Here is a 26,163-nt window from a genome sequence, read left to right as displayed (position 1 = left end):
AGAGGGAATATATGTTGAAGATCTTACAGGAAACGTGTTACAATAGGAGACTTAAACAGGGAGGTTTGATCCAGCAACCACATGAAAGCCAAAACGGCCAATAAGATACCCCTTAACTGTGCCCAACTGGTATCAAAGCCTGAATGTCCTAAAAAGCACGGAACTGCATAATGTCCAGCTTGACTCAGCTGAAAGGGAGCATCTGAGAAGGAGTCAGATGAGACTTTGGCATATTGATAGTAAAACCTAGCGAGTGCAGGAGATCTGCTGTAGTCTGGAGGAGGGTGATGACTGATTGTGGTGGGTCTGCTTTCAGCAGTCAGTCTTACAGGCAGGAGAAAGACAGAAACCCCAACCTTCGAATGTGTGTTGCAATCACCGCCATCACTATCGTGAATACACGAGGAGCACGGATTACGCCAAAGGGGAGCAAAGCAAACTGAAAATGGTCTTGGCCAACTGTAAACCGTAGGTAGCACCAATGGGCCTGAAGGACGGGAATATTAAAATAGGCGTCCTGCAGGTCCAGCGATACCACAAGCCTCCACGGTCGAGCGCAGACTGCATCTGAGCGAGTGTGAGCATTTTGAAGTTATCCTTCCTCAGAAATGCATTCAGAGGGCGCTGGTCTAGGATAGGGTAGAAGCCTCCATCTTTTTGGGGCACCAGAAAGTAGAGGGAATAACAACCACAACCTACTTCTGATGCTGGCACCCTCCATATGGATTCTTTGGACAAAAGAGACTACACTTCCTGGCATAATAAGATATGGAGAGGTGGTCCTCCATTACCATATTTAAGAACGGTGGCAAGGACGGCGGAGACTCTGTTAATGGAAACCGTAATCCTGTTGCACATTTTGAAGCACCCACTTGATTTAATCCTGCCACCAACAGCTTCCTGCCAAAAAACGACTGAGGTAGCTCTTCTGGATCCACGCTGATGGCGCGGAAAGAAATTAACTGAGGTCAGCGCGCTGGGGTGACACCTATATAGACACCATGCATATCACATCTGGCACTGCAGAGGCGTTTGGCGCACATACCAGCACGCAGAGGTACTCCAAGATTTTCCGAATCCAGTTAGACATCTGGGGAATATTTTAAGGTAAGCAATCTGTGGCTAAAAGTCTCTATCAGATATTAAAAATTATTATTCTGCCTAGGGGTTTGCATTTATTTTGTTATGTTCTACTCTTTATTCCCAATAGTTAATTTCATCATTCAGATTCACCTATTAGCTGTTCTATAGGAGTCTAGTGAGACAAATGGAGAAATCAGTTTACTTAAAACTAATATTGTTCACGACCCTGTAGGAGAATGTTCATTTTTCCAACATATGATTGGGGATGTAGCTGTAGGGTGTACATCTTTTTTAATTAAACAGAGCTATGATAAGAGTACAATTTAAGGCTCTGGAAGTAAGCTATGAATTTGAAGGCAACAACAACGTTTGTTTGAAATTACAAAATATACGGTACATAGTTTTTGTGGGTAAGATTCTCCTTGCCTAGCATATTTCGAGATTCAGGTTGCAGCTATGACAGGAGGACGGGGGTACATAACTGGGCAATTTTTTCATGCTGGTATACTTTGCTCATTTTCACAAATTTAGAAAGATTATTTGATCACTATGTCTGTTTTGGTTGAGCAATGTCTACCGTGATCTGTGAAAATGAATATGGAAATTACTGAATCTATATTCACGCACAGTGACATGATCTGCAGAAATCCGCTTACCCCAAAATGCACCACTTTAGGATATGGTTCATTTATAATATATACCCTCCAAACGATTTCCATGAGGGGTGTTGCAAAGGATACTGCATGCTCAAGATGTGGAATGGAGGATGCAGATGTGGTTCACATGTTAGCTGCCCCCAAAGCTATGGACTGTTGGGCACAAATCACCACCATCGTAGAAACTATGACTAAATTCTACAATATATGTGATGGAAGCATAAAACATCACCTCAATGAAACAGGCTAACTTCGTCCTCAACTCAGAGCAGATACCATTTCACTGACAAAGGGCTGCTCCATTTCACAGCTGGATTTCTGTTTCTAGATCCTCCAACTGAAATCTATTGAATTCATATTTTCAACGCAGACAACAGTTAGTTTTGGATCAAACTAGAATATACTAGCATAATTATTACTGGAAAACCAGCGTAAATGCCTATTATCAATGTTCGAGAGACTGGTCAAGCAGCATGCAGCGGTGCTGTGGTACTTCACAAATAAACCAATCATTCGTTATTACCATGTCAACATCCATAGAGACCCGAACAGCGATCTTGTTCATTCCGTTCTCTTTGAGCGTTCGGAAGTTTTCACACAGAGCAGCGGTGCAGGCCGAAGCAATTTCTTTTGCAAACTGATAATAGATCGTCGTCGTGGATAAATCATGATTTCTCAAAAGGTAGAACACCTGGGGGAAAAAACACATTAATCGTGTAACTCGTTTCTCTGTTGTACTCAAAACAAATTAAATGTTGCAGTAGGGCAACGTAGGGAAAATAGTGAATATTTAACTTAAAGAGCTTCTTTAAAAGGCATGCAACAAGCACAGTAAAATGTAAACGGGATAAAAATAATTAGTATACATTTTTAGTAGACATAACTGGATATCAAACTTCCAGGCGTAATTATATATTTCAATAATTTTATTATGCTTTCCAACAAATAAAGCACTAGCACATGATTAAATACCAAACATTTGTATCCAAGTCAACCAAGGAATGCCACAAACACTATACAACGCCCTATTAACGCCAATGAAAAAATACAGACTACCGCTAGTTGCAAAAGATGAATTTGAACACCATCCCCCCCTCACTGCATCCAAAAATGGAAGAGTGAGGGTTGGGAAGAGAGGGGGGGGAGAGTTAAGAAATAAAAGGAACTGAACAACAACAAACTGCATCTAAAAAACGCAAGCTCTATGGAACGCCCTTCTCTCCTATTACTCCTTTGCCACAGCCTAAGCAGAAGGGGAAGAGTGGGGTTCCAGAGAGGTCCTATTTAAAACGCTCGGATTACAGGTATTGGAGTAAGCACCTACTCATGGCCTCGAAAAAGTCCATCTCTCACTCACTCAGTGGCTGGCTGTCTCTCTCGTGCCTGCAGTAGAAGAAACTATTTAAAGAAAGTAGTGCTTACAGACTAAAAAAGACTGTCACAACCGAAATAAAAGGGCCAGCCCTCATGAGAGGTTACGAATGAAGACAAGGCTACTTCCTGTCTCTGTGCACCTCTAGGGTTTGGCAATACGTGTCCTGAATTATAGAGGTCAACTCCTCTTCCAGATTGTGGGTAGTCCCCCACCCCGCTTTCTTCAGTCACTGAGCTGAGTGGGCCATAATACTCTTGGATTGCGACAGAGGCAGTACCTCCAAAAAAGGGCCGGGGTACTCCTGCCCGATAGAGGTTCGGCACCTCTAGAATGGACGTCAGTTTGTGTTGTCAAGTCTTCCTGCATGGTTGTTATTATAATCTTTATATATTTTCTATTTCTATTTTTTTAATTTATTTAGGCTTACAACATAGATAAACTCTCCAGAACAGTCGGGTCTCATTTTGGATTATACATGTTCAATTATTTAGGTGTATATTTTCAATGCAAATGCATAAATACCAATGGTGGTAAAGTATTTGTATTGTTGCAACTTTATAATTCAGTTTGCACAAATATATTCATAGATTTATTTTTGAATGGTTTTAATTGTTTTTATCTAGTAATTGTGTCATAGAAATTGATTGCTTAAGTTCTTGGTTACTGTTTTTAAACAAAAGCAAGTTTTAACAGAATGCTTTGAGGGGCTTCATTATTGCTTATTCTGAAGATGTTCAACAATGTGCAGAGTATATAAACTGGAACAAAGTATTATTAGACGGAGAGCAACACTGATCCAGGGAAATGAGACTGAGGGCCTTCCAGTAGCTGTAAACAACTGTCCTTGCTGAAGACTACAGAGGAGGTACATTCAGTATTCCTACGAGTGTATTGGCTGAGGGACGCCTAAAATGGCGGCTGCGGGGAAGACCTGGTAGCGCCCAGCTGGTCGGACCAAGAGACAACGCCTGGGGGTGAGCCCGAGACCCGTCGCCGATTGAGGCTTGGTGAACGGTGCCCCCCACCCCTGGGGCCCTAAGGCCCTGCGAAATCCCTCACTGGAGGCTCCGAGGAGCAGCGGAACTATCGCGGGCGGACAGCCCAGGGAGGCTGGGCGGAAGGCGGGGAGCTCCGAGCGGGCACCGGACACTGGGGAAACGCTGCGGTCCGGACCGGCGCGGCTGGGCCCCGGAGAACTGGAGGTGCCCTGAGCTCTACCCCCCCCCTCCCCCGGCAACAAGCGGTAAGCGAGAGGGCAAGACAGCTCGCAGGGGGGAGTGGAGGGACGAGAGTGGGCGGCGGAGGGCCCGCTGTGACCTGGGACATCACCGACGGGAGCGAGCAGACAAGGGGGAGACCGAGTGCACCGGCTGGGGCCCCAGCCGCTCCCCGCTTCGTGGACTTGCAGACTTTACCCTCGGATGGCAGTGGGGGGCTGGGCACGCCCTACTGGACCGGCTGGCTGCGGCCGCTGGGGGTGAACCTGAGTACCGGTGGAGGGCAGAACCTGAGACCCCACCACCATCGACCCGGAGGGACACGCACGAACCCCTGCATACCCTGACCCTGAACAGCGGAGCTAGCTGTTGCGGCTGGATGCCCTGACGGCGTGGATTGACCTTGCTCTGCGGGTGCTCGTGCAACGTTGGAGAGCCTGCGAGGTGGGTGGGCCCTGAGCAGTGACTCGGAGGTTCACGCTGAGCAACATGGGGAAGCCGAGAGGCAAGCAGGAAGAGGCGGCGACCTCGGAAACAGTGGAGAGCGACACTAGGGAGCCCACTGACCTGAAGCGGCTGCAAGATCGCATCCTGGAGGCCATAACGGCAACGAGAGAGGCGCTGCACAATGATATTGCGCAAGTGGCGTCGGGACTTGGCCTGCTACGTGCCGACCACGACAAGTTGAAAGACAGAGTAAAAGAGACTGAGGTTGCCCTGAAGGACCTGGCTCCTGCCCACAAAACTCTGGAGAGCAAACTCACGGAGGCACTAGACCGGATTCAGATCTTGGAAAGACGTGCAGAGGATGTGGAAAACAGGAGCCGGCGCAGTAACGTGCGAAACGTAGGCGTTGCGGAGAGCGAAGGGGGGACTGACTTGGTGGCCTACTGTGACAATTGGCTTAAAACTGTAGTAGCACCTGAGGGCCTGTCACCCTTCTTCACCCTGGAGAGAGCGCACCGGGTTCCATCCGGGCCGCCCAAACCTGGCCTACCGCCGAGACCGATCGTGGCCAAGCTGTTTCACTACAAGGACAGGGATCTGCTGCTGCAAAGAGCCCGGGACGCTAGCCCGTTCCAAATCGCGAACAGTAAAGTCACGCTGTTTCCAGATTTCACATTTGAAACGCAAAGACTGCGAGCTTCCTTTCTGACGATCAAGAAGGAGCTGCGCCCCGAGGGCATCCCGTACTCCCTGTTATTCCCTGCCAGACTTCAAATTGTGGTGGACGAAAAAACGATGTTCTTCAGCTTGGCCGCGGACGCTTGGGACTGGTGGGAAACCTACAAAGCGGGCACGGATGGAGCCAAGATCCGAGAGGAGCGGGAAAAGGAGCGGGAACGAGCACCAGAGGGCCTGCGCAAATCGCAAAGACTGCGCAAACGACGGAGCGGAGCTGGGAAACCGACCGCCTCGCAAACCGAGGCTGAACGCAAGGCGGCGCTGCAAGCAGTGGTCACGATGGCGAGAGCGGAGGACTCCCAGTCCAAACGAGGCACGGACACAGAGACACATGCATCGGCCTCGGGCTCGGAGTCGGACCTATCTGGGATCCACGACGCCAAGGGCCCGGTGGTGACGCCGCAAACAGCAGAAGAAATCCTGAACATCTGACTTCCGCCTGATGGGTAAAGGGAAGGGAACTTGAGGGGTTTCTCCTGGTTGGTGGGTGTATTAGCTCCAGGACTGGGCGCTGGGTGAATGGTTGAGTACTGTTATCAGAAGTGGGGGGATGGATGCGGGCCTGGGACATGTGGACCCCTCTTGGGCGAGTCCTCGCTCCGTAAGCCCTTAAGGCACTCACGGCTGCGGCCGTGAACTAGTCATCTGGGGGTTCTCAGATAAGGGAGTTTGGATGGGGTCTGGTATCTCGATATTGGGGCCTGTTCTGGGGGGAGGGGGAACTCCACAGTTGGGATTTGTTGCAGGGAGTTTTTTGCAGACACCGACCCAGAATTGCTTAGGGGCTGGACAGTTGGGTGTTTACGTTTGGGGTTGGGGTGGGGCCATCATCCGCAGGAGTACGAACATGGGGGGGGGGGGGGGGGGGGGGTGAGTCAGAACCTTGGATTACGGGGCAATGGCTAACATGAATGTTTTGAAATGCATAACCTGGAACGTGAGGGGCCTACACACGATGCAACGCAGACATAAAGTGCACGCCTACCTATTGAGAAGAGGGATTCACATTGCGCTCTTACAAGAGACACACATTACAAAGCAGGAAGGGGTGGCGCTGCAGAGGAGATGGAGGGGACAGGTTTACCACACCTCTTACTCGGCCTACGCAAGAGGCGCCCTGATATGGATAAGTTATAATTATACAACAAGGGGTGGTGATGGACAGAGTTTCTGAATTAAGCAGAATACTCTCACCCAGTCAAGAGATCAGGTCTAGATCCAACACCGTTTTTTAGCTCACTGCACCATCCCAGCTCAGAACCTGGCTATATGCAAATTAGTCTGTTCCTGTCCCAGTGCATGATGGGAACAGGGCAAACCAAACTACAAAGCCAATTCGTTCACTGGGAAGGAAACAAGCTTCCGGGGTCCGGTTTCTGGCATTACAGCCGTCTTCGGCCCGGCTTGCTTGAATCCTGATGGTGCAATGAGCAAGGGACGGCTGAAATGCCAGAAACCGGTCCCCCGTAGCTTGTCTCCTTTCTGGTGAAGAATTGGCTTGGTAGTTTAGTCTGCCCTGTTCCCATGATGCACTGGGCCAGGGACAGACTGATTTGCATATAGCCAGGTTCTGAGCTGGGATGGTGCAGTGAGATAAATAACGGTGATGGATCAAGCCCTGATCTTTGGACTGGGTAAGAGTGGTCTGCTTAATTCAGACACTCTGTTCATCACCACCCCCTTTTCTGAACTGATATGGATAAGAGCGGGACACCTTTTCAACTGACACGGCAGCTGGTAGACCCAGAGGGGAGGTTTGTGGTGGTAGAGGGCAGGTTACGGGGAAAAGATATTGTCCTATGCAGTGTATATGCCCCGAATGTAGAACAACTAGCTTTTTATGCAGGCTTATCGGGGACACTGGCGCGCTTTCTAGTGGGCCCAGTACTCATTGGAGGGGACTTCAACTCCATAGCGGAAGTGCATTTGGATAGGTCACACCCGCCCCTGAGAGATTCCCCGGTGCACCACATCGCCAAGGGTAGACGGGACTGGCAGGAGAGCTGGGGGTTAACTGATGCATGGAGGACGCTACACTCGACTGACCGGGATTACTCGTTCTACTCCGGGTTACATGATCTCCACGTTAGGCTGGATGCGATATTATGTTCGCGGGAAGTATTGCCGTATGTTGCCTGGTCGGAATACCTAACGAGAACGGTTTCGGACCATAATCCGCTCCTGATTCACTTAGACTGGGTGACGGAAAAGCCTAGGGTGCCAACCTGGAGGCTCCGACCGGAGACTCTGGAGGACCCGCTTCTCGGGGCGGCACTGGAGGAGGGGTTGACGCAGTACTTTACCATCAACGAGAGGTCCACGAACTCCAGGGCAACGGAATGGGATGCTTTTAAAGTGGTAGTGAGGGGACAGTGTATCACACAGTACGTGGGCACGAGAAGGGTGTTGCTGACCGACCTGGAGAAGGCGGACGCAAGATTGCGAGAAGCGGAGAGGGAACGGCCTGGCCGCCCGGAGCTTCAGGAGACGGTTAGCTCGGCTAGGGAAGCGGTAGCGGTTGAGGTAGAAAGGCTGCAGGCTTACGATCATCGGGCGTATGCGCTGCGCTCTCATGTGGAGGGTGATCGATCGGGCACTCTGCTGGCGTGGCTTGCGAACCCCACGAAACGCTGCTCCCCTATCTTGCAAATTGCAGATGAGGAGGGACGTCTGTCCTACACCCAATCGGCCATAGTGGACGGCTTTCAGAGGTACTACCGGAGACTCTATAGCAGTACCCAGGGCGATCGGGGGGAGGAGACAACAGCTTTCCTGGAAGGCCTCACCCTGCCGCGATTAGAGGACGAGCAAGCGAAGGACTTGGGAAGAGACATTGACTTGGGGGAGATTAGAAGGGCCATCAAGACCATGGCCCACAACAAGACGCCGGGGATAGACGGTTTGCCCATTGAATTCTATGGCAAGTATGTGGACGCCTTGGCGCCGCGGCTTTTAGCCGTATATAAGGAAGCAGGGACCACGGGTCGGCTTCCCCAATCGATGCGAGAAGCGATAGTCATACCGCTACTGAAGCCTGGCGGAGAAGGCAGCAACCCTGCGTCTTATAGACCGCTCTCAATGCTAACTGCAGACTATAAAATCTTAAGCTCTATATTGGCGGCGCGACTCTTGCCGCACATGCCCACCCTGATCCATGAGGATCAGAATGGCTTTATCCCTGCTCGGAACACGACGCTTAATATTAGGAGGCTTATCCGACTCATGGAAGACTTGCGGGAGGGAGACGGAACTCCATTTGCCCTCTCGGTTGACATCGAAAAAGCGTTCGGTAGTCTAGAATGGGACTATTTATACATGGTCATGGAATGCTTCAGGGTGGGAGTAGGTTATATCCGTTGGACGAAGGTGCTTTATGCAGCAGCGGTGGCGAGAGTGCGGGTGGGGACCTTGGTGTCCCACCAATACCCAGTGGAGAGAGGCACCCGGCAAGGGTGCTCCCTGTCCCCCCTACTGTTCGCCTTGGCGATTGAGCCGTATATGGCGGAGGCCCGGAGAGGGCGATACTTCGCAGGTGTGCAAGCTAGAGATGGACAGTTTATATCGCTGTACGCCGATGACCTCCTGTTGTTCCTTGACAACGACGCAGCAGAGCTTGACGGCGCGGAGGAGTTGCTGGGACGGTTTGGTAGGCTGTCGGGGTTGAAGGTCAATTGGGCGAAAACGAGCCTTTTTCCATTGAGGGAGGGCGCGGCCCGCCCGGACCACCGACCGTTGCTTAATTGGGAACCGACTTGTCTCCATTACCTTGGCGTTTACATATATCACTCTGCGGCGGCTTTGTTCGAGGGCAATGTGGAGAGATGCGTCAGAGGGCTGAAGGGCAGCATGGCCTTCTGGGCCACGCTCCCACTGTCCATAGCTGGTAGGATAGCCCTCTTGAAGATGGTGGCATTGCCGCGGCTATTATACTACTTCCGGACGCTTCCGATCTGGATCCCCAGCTCCTTTTTCCGCCAACTTAGGACCCAGTTAACTACGTTCCTGTGGGGGGCGGACAGGTGTAGAGTGGCACTGGCGACACTAACCCGCCCGAAAGATGAAGGGGGTTTGGCGTTCCCAGATTACGAGATCTACTACCTTGCTGCCCAGCTGCAGGTGTTCACGCAAGAGGTGGCACGCGTTTACCGGGGCCCGAAGGACGGGCGACTGCGGGGCACGCCACGGCACGTACTGGCCTACATTGCATTGGGGCAGAAACTTGCCGCTCGGGACTTGTCCCTTGAGCAGAACACATTTCGGCGATGCTGGAACCGGGCGCAGAAGCGAGCGGGGATTAAGTACCCATACGCCCCGGAGATGCCATTGGGCATGCTAACCGCGCTACCGCACGGAGGCGACTGGTCCCGCCTGCAGCAATGGGAGGAAGCGGGAGTACAGGTAATAGGTGATCTTTTTGAAAACGGGTAGCTCCTCCCGTTCCTAGCCCTCCAGGAACGCTTTGACCTCCCGCGTGGGGCTTACCTCCTTCACGCAGCTATAATAAGAGCGATGCAGAAACACTGGGGACTGGGACTGGCGGAGCCAGAGACGGCTATGGCTTGTCAATACACCATGATGGCGGCGGGAACGGTGAAGGCGGTGACTTGCTTATATAACAGAATGCTCCGTGAGCATTTGCCGCCCCTAGAAACGCTGAAACTCAAGTGGGAGACTGACCTGGGCAGGTCCATACCTGACACGACGTGGGCACAATTGGTGCGGCGAGCGCGTAACAGCACAAGGAAAGCTAGATTTCAAATTATCCACTATTATATACTGCACAGAGCATACATGACCCCCGGGAGGATCCTGAGATACTTTGGTGCGACTGACGTGAGGTGCCCCCGCTGCGCGGCAGAGGGAGCTGAGCTGGTACATATGCTCTGGTCATGCCTGGCCCTCTCGGACTACTGGCAGGCCGTGGGAGAGTCTTTGAACGAGGTGACGGACCGGACTGTTGACTTTGACCCGGCGGCGTGCCTCCTGCATTGGTTCCCACATACCCCCAAAAACAAGCTCTCAAGTAAGTTCATAGATATGGGGTTGATGATTGCCAAGCGTGAGATAACTAGAAACTGGAAGGCAAGGACGGGCCCGACGTACAAGAGGTGGTACAACGAATTTTTGAAATGGGCGGCTTGCAACAGTACATATAGATATCAGCTGGCGCGTAGAACCACTAACACGAGGGTGCTAGAACAGGCGACGGCCTGGGAGATGATGGTGCAGGACCTCAGGGATAGTGGGATAGTAGATGAAGGGGAGGACCTTGGCGTTGCCAGGGGCAGCACTGCACAGTGACCGAGAGAGAAGAGAGCCGGTAGATGAGAGTGCCTGACGACCAAGTTTAGCTGTACACATCAGATGGCCCCTGTGCGGATGGTGGGGGGAGGGGTAAAGGGGGGGTTGAGTTTTCTGGGACAGGGGGGTGTTGGGGGGGGGAGTTTTATGCTTACTTAGATGAGGACCTAAAAGTAGACGCACACACCTTACTGCGAGACGATACTCCTGTGGAAGTGTCACAGGGCATGTGGGAGCTGAGATCTTGTCGTCGCCCGGCCCTCGGGATGTGGGCCTGCAGGCTGTGTAAATTGGAAGATGATATACCAGACTACAGCACTCTGATTGATACTGTATATATATAAATGTTGGCCTGCGAATCGTGTGTCTACAATAAAAATTACTTTAAAAAAAAAAAAATGAAACTAGAGTAGGCCCTTGTTGGTATTAAGTTTATCTTCGTGAGTGTGGGGAAAGGAGGGGTTGGGGATAATAATGTAACGAAGCTCTATAATCGTGACAATGTTAGAAAACTTTCTGTTCTGCCCTCTGACCAGTATAGTTATCACTACTTTATTTCCGTAATAGTTACTAATAATATTGTGTGCACTAGGACAGGATTTAAATTTGAGTAAATCTTGAAAGTACATTACTAACTTCCTAGTGTATTTGAATGTGTCTATTCATGATGAAAGGGGGTTGGGTTTCACAAACTATTGCTATGAGGTCTCAGGACTGCTCATTACCTAAAATGTGCCTCACTCAAGTCATGCTCAGTGGGTTGTGGGATGGTTGTAGTTCACTAGCTCGGTCTCAAGTTGGCACAGTGGCTACGTCCTTGGTACCAGAGGGTCTAGAAAAGTCATTCCTGGCCCGTGTTCTGGAAAGAGGTGCAGAAAACACTTGGACACAATGATCTTTGGCATATGCATCTCGTTGGGACTGCTCCTGTTCCCCTCCTCTTTTTTCTCAGGTAAATTCGGGAAACTCCTGGGTCCAACCATGGGTATCGCCATCTGGTTTGGTGTCTTCCTGGTCCTGCACCGGTGGGTAACAGTATTTTATCTTTCTTTATACTCTTGTTTTTACTTTCCTGTTTGTCTTCCTCCCCTTTATGCATCCCTTCCGCCTCTTATCATATTTTCTGTTTTCCTCTTTCCTGTGTTTTTTCTTTTCGTTTTCAGGGTGACCATCTCAAGGACAAAGATGCAGTGAAACCTTGCCCTCTCCGTGTCTAGGTAGGTTATCTGCTGTCCCTTCACAGACTAACAATGTGCATTCTCCAACAGGTTAGTTCTGCCATGCCTGAAGAGTTACTCTCCTTCTACTACCTCCGTTGCACAATCTGCTTAGATGTGCAGTATTTGGAAAAGATATATTTATTTTTGGTTTCACATGACTTTTCTCCAGGTTTTAATCTGCTTCCACTGTTCGTCTGAAAACATGCCTGCCGAACAAGATCCAACATGAGGGAAGAGGGGAGGACATCCAACACTACAAGCTATAAATTGCCACTATCTTGATGTAAAACAAGGTCAATGGCGCCTATAATTTCGAAGAACCGTATGCAAAACTAAATTTAACCTCTACATTTTCTCTTCACACTAATGTTTACAATAATTAAAAATGACATCCGGATACTTCAAAAAAACGTTACTGATTTGTAACTGTAGTTCAAATTGTTATCTGTAGTCAACTGTTTTACATTCATACGTTTCCTAATTTAAAATCCCACCCATTCTTGATGTGTACTATAATCCTTACCCGTGTTGCTCCAAGCCTCTCCCTTATCTTACCCTAGGCAATTTCATACTCCTTGAATGTATAAGATGCTTTAGCAGGTTTTGGCAAGCAGTGCGCTTTAGAGGACTGCGTACTTTATTCCGGTTTAAAGTTTGGCATCAACATACAGGAAGTAATGTTTTATGAAAGTAAACTAATTTTCAGGTTAGGCTTTGCCATTTCCCTTCAACCTAGTATTTTGTTAGAAATGCTGCTGAAGTTCTGGCAGGTTATGGCGTATCCAATTTGGAAAAGAAGGATTCAATGTGGAAATCTTGCTTGAAAAGTGGTTGGGCTTTGCACAATTTCACCTATTGCATGAAGATTTGGCCAGTCAACCTGAATGTTTAAGTGTTGTCAAAGTAATGACAAAAGTGTTTTTTTAATGTCCATGCTATGCATTGTCCTACGTGCTTATGTGGTCAGGTTGGGTAGGAATCCTGTCAGCAATGACACGGTTTGGTTTAAGTGACATTTGATAACACTCTAATGTCCAATCAATTTTAAGTACTGTCTCACTCTTGTAGAAGTTTGTAAAAGACCTGTGCTCACTCCCTCTTTCGGTGGATTACATAGCTAGGAATGTAAACCCATACGGCAAGTAGTCAGTTTGTTCTCATACATCCGGTCCACTTGGCATCAATTTTGCTATCAGTTTTTTAAAAAGATATTGAGAACCTCATAGAAGGACAGACTCCCTTCTGCAATACATTAGTAATCAATGCATTAGTAAACACAGATGGGTGAGCTGATGTCCTTCTCCATTATGCTACAGCCCGGTGGATTACAGCTATAACCATTCTTGAATTTCAGAAAAACTTTCATAAGAAATGGGACTGTAGAGAAAAAATACAGAAACCTCTAAGCTTATGTATCATGAAAGCATTTGAATCTACACTCTTGATCATTCAGGATCCCTTATTTTGGTGTTTCTCGAGCAAAAAGATTTATCAAAGTATTATCATATGTTTGAATTATGTGAATGGACTACTTCAGCTCCCACTCAGGAGTGGGGAGGGGAGGTGAAAAATTGCTCACTATGTTCACTAGCTATTCTGTACACCCACAATGTAGAATTCAGCTAACAGTATGTCATTGAGAACAGCCACCCATCCACTAAGGCAGGCGGCAAAGAATAAGGGAGTGTGACTGCCATGCTAACTGATCTACTATATGGTTTTACTCATGGTCATGAGAACCATTATAACCGTCCTCTCACAACAGAAAAGTAGTCCTTTAAATCTTTAAATAAGGCTCTGTGCTATAGTACAACTATATGGAGCTTCCAGGTCATGCTGTTCCCATAATGTATTGAATGGCGGGTTGCCCCAGATGCGTTCCCATCCACATTTGGATGAGTTTGTAATTGCTAATGCGTGAGGAGTAGGTGCTAGAAAAGACCAGTCTGTCAGAAGGATGGGTGCATAAGTCCACCAGGAAAAGGAGAGCATGCAGTTAACTAGGTGATGTGAAGAAGAATATAGGTGATGTGAAAAACAATGGATGTGATGTAAAAAACAATGTATGTAATTATGATCAATCACATTATGCTGTGGGTCCAAAGACTGCCTGAAAGCACCAGGAATAAGCATGCTGCTTGGTCTAGAGGACTATAAGGGCACTGGGCCCCCATGGTTAATACACTGTGGGGTGGGAAAATGTCAGGCCTTTACTCATAGTTTTGCTTGCATAATACACAACAGTAATTTCTGTCCAGGCCCTTAGCCACAGTTTAAAAACCGCATCAATAACCAGGTTCACCCTAAAGTCATATTAAAAAATATACCCTCAGTTGAAACACCTACAAACAAATCCTTAAAATATTACAACATTATAAAACCATGTTTCAATCTCTGATACTTAGACCTTCATCCATTAATTGAATCTTCTAAAGTGAGAAAATAACCAACAGTGGACTGTAGGTTGATATGGCTTTGAACCACCAGGTGAAGTCCTGAGGGGACCAGTTCTTGAAGAAAACCCTTAACAGTCATGTACATGAGAACTTACTTGAATTTCTAACTGCAAACAAAAGCCAGCACTGCAGTGAAAAGCATGTGAAAATGCTTATGCTGACTTGATTTAAGGACATGACTCTCAAACTGGTAGTTGTGCACCCTCAGATTGACACTTCAAGTTCCTGTGGATCTGGTGGCCGGGATCACTTAATTAAGCAACTGATATCCCATAGCCCTTCTAAAGATCAAAATCTTGCATTAACAGTGTCTCTTTTCTTCAGAGTTAGAAGTAGCACCTGAAGAGTGTATTGCATCTGTGATCTGCAAAATACAGGTTCTAAAGCAGCCTTGTTACAAAATCCAACACATGCTAAAATCAACTGCAAAAGTAGTGACCGTGTCAAATGTTATGTAACAAATAGCATTTAAACCAAAAGGTGTAGGCTACTCCTCTGGCAGCACTTCTGGGAAGTCATGATGAATTTTGTCTCTGGTCATTCCTTGAGGCTGCTGTTAATGATGATACCAAGGCACTTGCAAATTAAAGTACAGACCTTGAAGTATTGCTCTAATCCCTTAAAGCAGAAAATATGTTCTTGCCACCAACAGGCAAGCTGATTACTCTCTCCAGAGCGTCTGTTTTAGGGTCAGAGGTTTGGAGTCAAGCCTAATGGCACATGGAAACTTGCATCTTCAGTTACTGACCAGTTGTGCTTGTGAGGTACGGTGAAGTAAGGTATTTCTGCTCCACTGCCGGTGTTCTACAATGGAAAAGGTGTTGAAATGTATTTATGTACAATCAGTCTAAATTAAAAACAGGAGACAAGTTGTGGTCCAGCACTACTGTCCTGTTATGTTTACCCTATAAATAGGGGCTAGTCCACTCGAGGTTTGAATCAACTGCTCCTCTCTCAAGTCAAATATGTAAGTATGTGATGAGTGTATCTACTCAAGTGGCAATCACTTAAATGGTTCCACCAACAATTCTGTGGTGTAAAAAAAATTACAACTGTATCTTATCCTTTATGAGATTCTTTTTATTTTCCTGAATTCATTCTCGGATCATAACTTGAATTGCATCTTTGAATTTCATTGCATTCTGTTATCAGACTTAATTTTATAAGTTCTAAAATAATTTCTTAAGGTATAACATATTCCATTGTATGATTTGTATGAAAACAGCTGACATGTGTTTTGCCCCCCCCCCTAAGATGTTATACAGTCTGGGGCTTTCTCAGGGCTGAAATGTTAAGGGAAGCATCATATTTTTTCATTCAGTTATTCGCGTGAGTTCACCTCTGTGAGTGAAGGATATTTGTATGTAACTCATGATATGTACATCACCTAACATGAGATTGTGCGAAGTAGTAGTGAAATACAAGAAAAAGTACTATAATCATGGTACTCTTCCATTATGGTACCCTTTAAGTGCTACCATTAAGCATTGAAAAATCTTTCAAAACGGTACTGGCATGCAACCATGATGTCACTGGATTAATCATTAGCACTAGGTTTGTGCTGCAAGAAACTCAAATGTTATAAGGAAAAATAAATACGAAAGATAAGAATTATGCGCATACATTTTTTTACAATTGAATGAATGAAAACACACTTGTGTAGCGCATGGCTACCCAAGGGCATCCCAGCGCTTTAGTGTGACACCTCACTCAGCAAGCACATCTTAGGAGAAAAGGAAGGTTTTCAGCGGTTTCCTGAAACTGAGGTAATTGGGTTCCAGGCGACTATGCTCAGGAATCCGGTTCCATATTTTGGCTGCATTGTATGAAAACCGCCGACCTCCTGTTCGAACCGCTTAATCATGGGCACTACGAGTAAGCGTTTGTGCATAGATCCCAGCAACCTGTTAGGATGATGAACCATCGCCTGGATCAGAAGGGAACCTTCTCCAGAGATGGCTTTGTGAACGATGCACATCGCCTTGAAGCTGATTCTGGCCTGACTGGGTAGCCAGTGCAGACCTATAAGAGCTGGTCTGGCCGAACTGCGTTTCGGGATGTTAAATAGTAGACAGGCCACACAGTTCTAAACAATTTGTAGCCTCTTGGTGGTTTCCTGGGTAGCACCAAGGTACACTGCGTTTGCATAGTCCAGTCGCGAGAGTATCAGTGCCTGGACCAGCACCCGTCTAACGTCGAAAGGAAGAAGAAGCTGCCTATCGTCGGAGTAAGTGACGATTTGGATTCCCCAAGGACATACAAAGTCAGCTAATGAGCTCATGTAGCTAATAAACATGATGGGAACTTAGAGATGATCCTTGGGGGACACCACACTGCAGAGGGATATACCCTGATGCAACTTCGCCTTCATAAATGCAGAAGCCGCGGTTGTCAAGAAAGGACTTAAACCATTGCAGTGCAGTTCCTGCTACCCCGACCTCCCTAAGTCATAAGTTGATGGTTGACGGTGTCGAAGGCTGTGTGAGGTCCAACAATATCAGGACAGTGCAGCCTCTGTCATTCATGATCTTCCTGGTCTCTTCTATTACTACTATGAGGGCCGTCTCCGTGCCCTGTTGGCATCTAAAGCCTGTCTGAGCGGGGTGCAGACACTTGTTGTCTTCCAAAAATGAAAACAGAACCGAATTGACATGTTTTTTGGCCAATTTACTAATTCCAGGCAGCAGGGAGATGGGCCGATAATTGGCCCAGTGCTCGGGGTCGAGATTCACCTTTCTTAAGAGTGCCTTGACCCTCGCCTGTTTCTTAGGAGGGAGGAATGTATCACATCCTGTATAACTGGAGATACTATTTCAGGAATTAGATTTAGAATGGACGGAGGGGCAGGGTCCGAAGGCGAGCCCGATTTCAATTGTCCAAGGAGTTCCTGCGTGGAGGACGCGGAGAGAGGGGGAAACTGATCCAGCAGAATTAGCTGTTTCAAAATAGCACTATCATTAGTAGGGTTAGGATGTGAGAAAGTCTTATAAATCTTTTGTACTTTGGACGAAAAATATTCTGCAATTTCCTCACATCGCAGCTGAGGATTATCGAGGGCGGAAATGGGGCTCTTAAGGGTGACGGACGTTGTTTGGCAGGGCTCTGTCAGCACGGACGTGCACTTTAGAAGCGGTTGCTGAATTTTAAATTGCCGCGTTTTTAAAAATCTGTCCTTGTTTTATCTCACTATCTGCTGTTATAATTGTAAATTTGCACTGCCCTTACCTTGTGGCGGACCGGAGTGGTCTCCTTGGGCTCCTGTGTGCCTCCCCTGGTCGGGTCCGTCCATGCGAGCGGACCTGCCATCTTGGGGGTAGTTGGGTCACGGTCTAGTGGTTGGGGCTGCACGCTCTGGGCTCCATAAAAACAACACTGGAGCGAGCGTGCAAACCCTATCCTGGCTCTTAAGGGTGGCGGACGTGGTTGGCAGGGCTCTGTCAGCACGGACATGCACTTTAGAAGCGGTCGCTGAATTTTAATGATGTGTGGGCTTCTGAATGTAGGGTCCTTGCCTAAACATAGCGTGGAGATCCAGCTGTTGATAGAGACACATGAGCTTGACGTCTTGTTCATGACGGAAACTTGGACTCGCCCTGATTGTATGGTTGATCCCGGCTGGGCTTGTCCATCTGGTTTCAAATTTATACATCTCCCCCAGGCCAAAAAGGAGGGGTGGCGGGGTGGAGGGGGGTAGGAGTCATTTTTAAAGCAACTTGGAAGATTAAAGCCATTAACATGGACCCTGCCGATGGTATGGAACTGTTGGGCCTATCTATTCAAAGCTGCTTCGGGACTATCTTTACTAGTGTTTTATGTTATAGACCTCCTGGGGCCTTTTGTGCCCAACAGCAAAAAACGCTACTAGCTACCCTCACTAACATGGCAGCTACCCACCATAAGTTGATAATTCTGGGGGACTTTAACCTTTGGTTGAATGGTTCCTTTGACCTAGGCTTAGTAAATCTGCTCCAAACTTGCGAAAGCTTTGGTCTTTCTCAGCAAGTCAAAGAAGCTACTCATAAAGTGGAGCACCCCCTCGGTCTGGTGTTCTCTGTTCCAGACTTACTGGTTATGGGGGAAATCTTGCCTATGGATTGGACAGACCATTCCCTCGTCGAATTTTATGTCAAAATAAAGGGCTCCCAGACTAGGGATCCTCAGGTAACTAAGGAGTTTTTGTGCAAAGACTGGAAGGCTCTTGCTCGAGTGAAGTCCTCTGACTTGGTGTTTAAAGTTGGAGATTGTTTCGCTCTGGATAAGTAAGTGGAGGAGAACTATGCCTCACTTTGCTCAAAAATTATGGTGCCACTGGAGCTTTATGCCCCCCTTAAACTTCGTAGTTGTAAGAGGAAAACCTCTGCCCCATGGTTTAATGACACGTTGAAAAATCTGAAGCGGGGTTGTAAACAAGCAGAGAGAAGTTGGAGGCGTGATTAGGAGGAATCAAATAGGCTGCAGTGGAAGAATAAAATCTCGGAATATAAGAGTCTGATCAGGAAATCTAAGGCGGACTACTTTTCGTCCTTGTTTTGTAATGCTACCAACAGCTCTAGGAGTATTTTTAACATACTAAACAGTCTCACAAGTGTACCAAGGACTCTATTGTCCCGTCTCAGGAGCTCTGTGAGAGTCTTGCCAAATTCTTCAAGGAGAAAATTGAGTTAATCATTGAGGATTTGGAGGATTCCCCTGAGAGCGGTGGACTCTTGGCCACCGGACACGGGTCTCCGGTTGATAAGACTAACTATCCAGTTTGGCAGTTGGGTGAACCTTTACTAGAGCTTCCACTTCTGACGAGAGAAGCCTTTAGTGGGCTGGCATGGGGGATTTCCTCTGAATCTCCTATGGACCCCGTGCCACACAAGATTTGGAAGGAGTACGAGGAGGAATTATTTCCGACTCTTCGCCTAATCTGTAATCAATCTCTTGCCACTGGTATTGTTCCATCCCAGTGGAAGCAGGTTGTGATATCTCCCCTGTTGAAGAAGCCTTAGACCCTGAATGTTCCAAAAATTATAGACCAATCTCCTTGCTGCCTTTCCCAGCCAAAATTGTTGAGCGTATGGTCAGTTCTACTCTCTCAAAACACCTGGAACAGCATCACTTATTAGAGGGGGATCAATTTGGCTTCCGGCCAGCTCATGGGACCGAAACGGCATTGGTCACCGCCGTGGACGAGCTTCAAAGGCGTGCAGACAGGGGACAGGCAGCGGTTCTGATTCTGCTTGACATGTCTGCCGCCTTTGATACGGTTAACCCTGAGATTTTACTGGGCCGTTTAAGTGATGCGGGGGTGAGAGGTAGTGCTCTGTTGTGGTTTCGGTCATTCTTGCAGGACAGACAGCAGCCGGTGTCCTTGCCTCCTTTTCAATCTGGGTTTTCTTATGTTCCACACAGGGTGTCACAGGGATCAGCAATTAGCCCCATCCTCTTCAACCTATACTTAAGAGCTCTGATCTTGCTTATCAAAGCCTATAAAATCAAGATAATAAACTACGCGGATGATACGCAGATGATCCTCTCCTTTGAGGGAGAGGAATCGATTCCTGTGGAGGTATTCCACAATTGTCTGCGGGATACGTCACGCTGGCTGAAGAACAACTCTCTTCAATTTAATGCTGGGAAGACAGATGTGCTTTTCAGCAATGAGAATAAGATCTCCTGTCCTTTACCAGAGAACTTTTTGCCCCCTGAGACAATGACCACAGTGCGGCCAGTGGAATCAGTCCGCAACTTAGGTGTTATGCTTGATCAGAGATTGAGCATGGAGACTCATGTTAAAAAAACGACCTCCTGTTTTGCTATCCTGCGGTCTTTGCGGAAGATCATGCCATTACTTCCACTTCAGGCGCGCGCCCAAGTGGTCAGGTGTACTATCCTTAGCAGGATAAATTACTGTAATGCCCTACTATTGGAGTCCCCTGGCTTTTTGTTGGACAGGCTTCAAAGAATGCAATCATCGGCTGCTAGGCTGGTCCTGGGGCTTCCTAGGAGAGCACATGCGCCGGTAGCCCTGGCGAAACTTCATTGGCTCCAGGTGAGACAGAGGGTACAATTTAAGGCCCTATGCCTAGTTTTTAAAGCACTTCATGGAGTAGGTCCTCTACCCCTGCAAGCTAAATTTGCCTGGTATACCCCAGCCAGGCGGCTGCGCTCTTCAGCGGCTAGGCTGGTGAGAGTGCCTAGGTTTAAGAAGGTTAGATCAGGGGGTAGATCATTTGAGGTGGCTGCTGCCAAATTATGGAATCTGCTCCCGTGCGAGATTAGGCAAACTGAGGAGCCTCTCCCCTTTAGGAAAAAGGTTAAAACTTGGCTTTTTCCCAAGTGATGTAATCCGACTGTCCTGCTCCATCTGACTTTTGTCCTGTCCTTCTTTTGAGCTTCCAGCGCCAGGATGCCTGCAAGGTGATAGTGCGCTTTATAAGACTAATAAATAAAATAATAAATAAATTAAAATTTTGCGAGGGGAATTAGCTGCAGAAACAATCTTCTCATGATAATACCTCGATTGAGCAGTCTTAAGTTCTTTTTTTGTACAGTTTAATTGCCTCTCCGTATTTAACTTTTTTTTCTGCAGCATAGTCCATTCTCCATTTCCTTTCCAGTTTTTTGCACGATTGTTTGAGTTCCCTCAAAGTCTGGGAATACAAGTAGCATTTAAATGTGTCTCCTGTAACAGACAGATGTCAATATGATGCCTGGATAGATAAGCATGTACAAGCCTAGACTTACGACAATCATTCATCCCTCTAATGTTCCACGTTAACAAATTCAAAGGTTTTCCGTGTGTGCATCCAGACAGATCCCCACAGTGGGGAGTAGGTATTAATTTAGCATAAAAGTCAAATCGCTGAGTGTGTACCGTGACAAACATCTATTACTGGTACTGGCATCAAACAAGCTAACAAGCCCTACCCCCAACCCCCCTACCCACTCTAACCCCCCAATCGGGTTGCAGAGTAACCCTCCCTAGCGAGCAAAAACATAACAGTCTCTTTAAAATGAAAAGGAAACTTCCCATGCAATCACCCCTGAGTTAACTGAGTGGCAGGGAATTCTGCAGTGTGTGGTACAAACCCTCCACGACATCGCTAGGCAAATCCATTAATATAGAAAATACAACATGGAGACCCACAGTTACATCAATAGAAATTCCCACACATCTCAGCGTCGCGTTGAAGAGGCACTTAGGACAGCAAATACAGTAATACCCAATCAGTCATTATCGCTGAGTTGGTCAGTCGCCGATGCCGCTGCTCTGCGAGAGTCTTTGATCTTCTTACCCCCTATATGGTTTCCGAATGTTAAGGCATCAGTGAAATAGTGCGCGGTGCCATCATATGAAACCTTTAGTTTGGCAAGGTAGAGCAGGGAATAGGGAATCTGCGCCTGAAGAAGTATTCGCTTATCCTGTAGAAATTCACGTCTCGCCGCTTGAACAGCCGGGGTAAAATGATATATTGTTACCTTGGTAGGACAACTGGCCTTTTTCCCTCGCCATTCTCAAGATGTTATCCCGGTCTTGATAGTGCAGCCATTTGGCCAATATCGGTCTAGGCGGCGGTCCCACTGGAGGCTTCTGACCTAAGGATCTGTGCACTTTTTCCGCCACGAATACAGGGGCCAACTGATGGTCAAATAGTGCATGAAGAAGGTCCGTCAGATAGGTTTCCATCTTGGCAATTGTAGTGGTCTCCGGAACGCCTGTAATACGTAGGTTATTTCTAAGTGACCTCGCCTCCAAATCTTCATTTTTGGCTCGGATTACCCCCAAAAGTTTATCTATATGTAACATATGCTCTTTGGTCTCCATTTGAAACTCGCGGAATTTGGTTTGTCTGTTTTCCAATCCATCCAGGCGAGTTTCATGGACAGTAACTTGAGCCTTTACAGAATCCAGCTGCGCTTTCAGGGTATCTAATTTAGAGTCGATATTTCTCAGGTTGGAGCGCATTTCTAACATGAGGGTGCGCAGAGCTTCTCCCTGGTCCTCGGAGTGGGTCTCCTGCTGCTCATCCGTTTGCATCTCAAAAGGTGACTCATTTTGACAAGTAGAGCGTTTATCAAAATTAAGCTTTGGTTTCTTGGCATCTTGCTTGCCCATGATGAAGCAATCAAACCGCGTTCTTTAGAGCCTGAAGCAAAGACAGAGTCCCTGACCACAAGCAAGCTCCCGCGCCTCCCAGCCACCGGCCTCCTTCCCGCAGGTAGTGCAATTCAAGGCGTGCGCTGTACCTGTTTCCACTCGGTCACCCTTAACAAATTGTGGCCCCAGCGTCGACCAGGTAGGGCAGGGGAGGTAGGCTTGCAGGCCTCCTCTTGGCGTAGGGCATAGAGGGGAAAGCCACGATTAGGCTTCCCCGGGGGGCAGAATAATTACCACAGATATGCAGGCCCAGCGCAGGTATCAGCATACAGACTCAGTTTGGGGCAACATGCAGGCAGCAAGAGATGCACAGATATACCACAGCGCCCCAGGGGAATTCACTCTCAAATTGCCTCAACCTTAGTATGCAGAGACCCCTCGCCGCACCTTCAACCTTCAACAGCGAGGTGACCGGGTGGCAGGGCAGGCAGACAGCTGTTGCTCCAGGGTTCACGCTGCCTCTGTGCCACCAAACGCTTCTCAGGGCATATGGAGCACAGGAAACATCCATTGGCCTCCAGGCTCTCCTCAATATTATGCTCCTTTCTGCCCCACTTCTGTCTCTCGCTTCAAAATAGCTCCTCTCTCCCAGCAGCGTTCCCCCTCCCTCCGCAATTAGGGAATCGGGCGCGGTATCAGAGGGGCACTCACCATAACATGTGTCCCAGCTTGACAGATCACTCTTCCAGGCACATCAACGAGGAGCGGACCTCGGAGGGGGGGGGGAGATGAGGGGGGGGTGGGTCACCTTCACGGAGTATGCTTGCAGTCACTCGCCCTCCGATCTCGGAGTCCTCAAAATGGTGGCGGTAGCTCTTCTCCATCACACCGGGGTTCCTCCTCACCACGACCAAGAGCGTCCACCAGCAGCAAATGGGGACACGTACCGCAAATTTCAAGCGCCCCATCGCCTCACGCCAGTGCTGTAGCCATAGTCAGTAGCAAGTCAAGTCCGCACATGGCCTCTGCACCCTCACCGGCACCTCTAGGCCCGCAGCGCCACGGCAGCCTCAGGCTCGATTTTCAGGACAGCCGGCCTCCTCACACCACAGCAGACATGGGCAGAGCAGACATCAGACAGTGCCCTCACCACCACGCCGCAGAGCCCCCTCGGAGCACGGAGCTCACACCGCGGCAATCCACAGCAGGTCAGCAATCCAGGGGTACCAGAAATAGGCTTGCCATATGTCAGGATTATTGCAGGATTATACACCCAGCAGGGAGAGCTCACTCAAAGAGCGGCTATTCCGCTAATCGGCAAACCACGCCCCCTGCAGGCAATAAGTTAAAAGCTTCTTCTTGTTTTTAAACTAGGCGCAGTGAGAAAACAGTCCTTAACACAGCAATGTGCTGTAACTAATGGCGAGGAGCCAAACGAGGGAGTATCATCAGCGGAATATAAAGCCGATTGGTGGAGTCAGCGTCTCCAACTAGACTGCTAACCCGAATCGCTGCACGTTCAAAATGACCCCCTCGAGCCTTCAACACAGCTTGTGATCCGCCCACAAATCCAACAAGACATGTAAAAACTAATACATGCACGCATATAGATAGGAAATTAAATCTAACGTGAGACTGCTGGCAGGACCAGATTGCTATCCCATCCGTAGATATGTGAGAATATGTATATGGCCGGATGGCAGTTCACTTCTTATGTACACTGGATAAAACTTCTAGTTCAATATGATATGTGTATTCAGGGGAAAAACGTAGTACAGCTCCTCTAAACTCTAAGATACTGTTGGACCTGTTGGCCGCATTCGACACGGTCTCACACAACAGTTTGCTAGAAACCCTTTATGAAAAAGGAATCCACTCTAAAGCACTCAACTGGCTCAGCTCCTTTCTAAGGAACCGAACACAATCAGTCCACCTTGGCCAATATCAATCCAAAGCGAGCCACATCAATTGTGGAGTCCCGCAGGGAGCATCCCTAAGCCCCACCTTAGTTAATGCCTATGTCTCCTCGCTGGCTAAAATCAGCAGGAAGGGGGGCATTGGTATATGCTCCTATGCTGATGACACGCAGCTGATGGTGACCCTGAACGAAAAACTTGCGGTCACTAAATTAAAACTACACAATTGCCTCACGGAAATGGCTCAATGGATACATGAACACTGCCTGAAACTGAACGCAGGGAAATCTGAGATCCTACTCTTTGGGGGTGCTAAATTAGCTTGGGATGCCACATGGTGGGCACACACACTCAGGACCGCTCCAACCCCAAACCACTGCGCAAAAAACCTGGGCATCACCACTGATGACACTCTGTCCATGAAGGACCATGTACGAGGCTTTGCTACCCTGAAACTCCCGGCCAGGCTCTTTCCCTGGATACCTCTGGATTGTAGAAGATCTGTCACACAAGCCTTGTTAGTCAGCCAAATGGACTATGGTAATGCACTATTTGTAGACATGAACGAGCTACTGTTCACGCGACTTGAGGTGCTTCAGAACGCCGCCGCCAAACTTGTCTGCGAAAAAGACAGGTTTAGCTCGGCCTCTGCGTGCATGAAGATATTGCACTGGCTACCTATACGACAAAGAGCAACATTCAAGTTGCTCAGTCATGCACATAAGGCCCTGTACCGAACTGGCCCTTTTATACTCCGGGAGAAAATTGAGTTTTATGTCCCCACTAGGAGCCTTCGGTCACTCCATTTGGCTCTGGCAAAAACCAAGCGTATTAGGAAAGCGAGAACAGGAGGGCGATCGTTCGCTTACCTGGCAGCCAAAAAATGGAACCAGTTACCTCTGGACCTTCGGCTCACTTCGAATTACGTGCTGTTCTGGAAAAAACTAAAGACTCACTTGTTCCCCAAATATTAATTCCCACTCCCGCAGCGGAACCAGGATACTCGCTACCAGCGCCTTGATATCCCTCGGGATGAATGCAGCGCTTAATAAATAAATACAAAAATACAAATAAGTTGCAAATTATATATATAAAATTGATTTAAGAACTGTACATTATTTGTTTCCTGGTGATCTTAATCCAAAATTGCACATTTTGATTACTTTATCTGGTCGTATATGTATTTGGTTGTAGGTTATGCAGGGTATATGGGAGTAGTTGTTCCCTTTCTGAATACAAAATAGGTAGTACCAACATATAATCAACATTGGGTGCAACACTGTTACTGTGATCTAACGCTTGGTCATTATGCCTCTGTGCATTGTGTCCAGTTTAAGCTCGATTCTCGATAATGTAAACATATTGATCAAATTCTAAGTTAGAAATTAAAATAGCCAAAAACCACGATGTGCACACCGTTACTGTTAATAACATTTAGTGCTGCTTACCCGTCACGGGCTCAATTCCCTCCTCAGTCAGTCGCTTTGGTCCGATTTGTGCACCATCCTGAGACGGCACCATTTTTAAGTAACACAGGGGAGTGTTAAGTCGCTCTTCAGTGTTCAGAGCATGTTGGCACGAGAATTTAACGTTAGAACCAGCCGCCATTTAAAAAAAAGTTTTCTTTGATTTTCATCATTTTATAGGGAAGAACGATACATAATTGGC

The 26,163-nt window shown here is 47.7% G+C and overlaps 1 protein-coding gene across 5 annotated transcripts in view; it reads right to left on the bottom strand.

Moving 5' to 3' along the window:
• Positions 1 to 26,163, bottom strand: part of ZFYVE16 (zinc finger FYVE-type containing 16) — a 743,498-nt gene that overhangs the window by 50,927 nt on the left and 666,408 nt on the right. For all 5 annotated transcript variants that reach the window (XM_086960830.1, XM_086960829.1, XM_086960828.1 and 2 more), the window contains one exon: positions 2,263 to 2,430. In XM_086960830.1, coding sequence (XP_086816956.1) covers positions 2,263 to 2,430 — 168 coding nt within the window. The remainder of the gene's footprint in view (positions 1 to 2,262; positions 2,431 to 26,163) is intronic.

This window comes from Lissotriton vulgaris, chromosome 3_1 (assembly GCF_964263255.1).
Source record: "Lissotriton vulgaris chromosome 3_1, aLisVul1.2, whole genome shotgun sequence".
NCBI lineage: Eukaryota > Metazoa > Chordata > Amphibia > Caudata > Salamandridae > Lissotriton > Lissotriton vulgaris.
The sequence above is the reverse complement of the archived record's forward strand: the minus strand, read 5'-3'. Positions and strand labels throughout refer to the sequence as shown.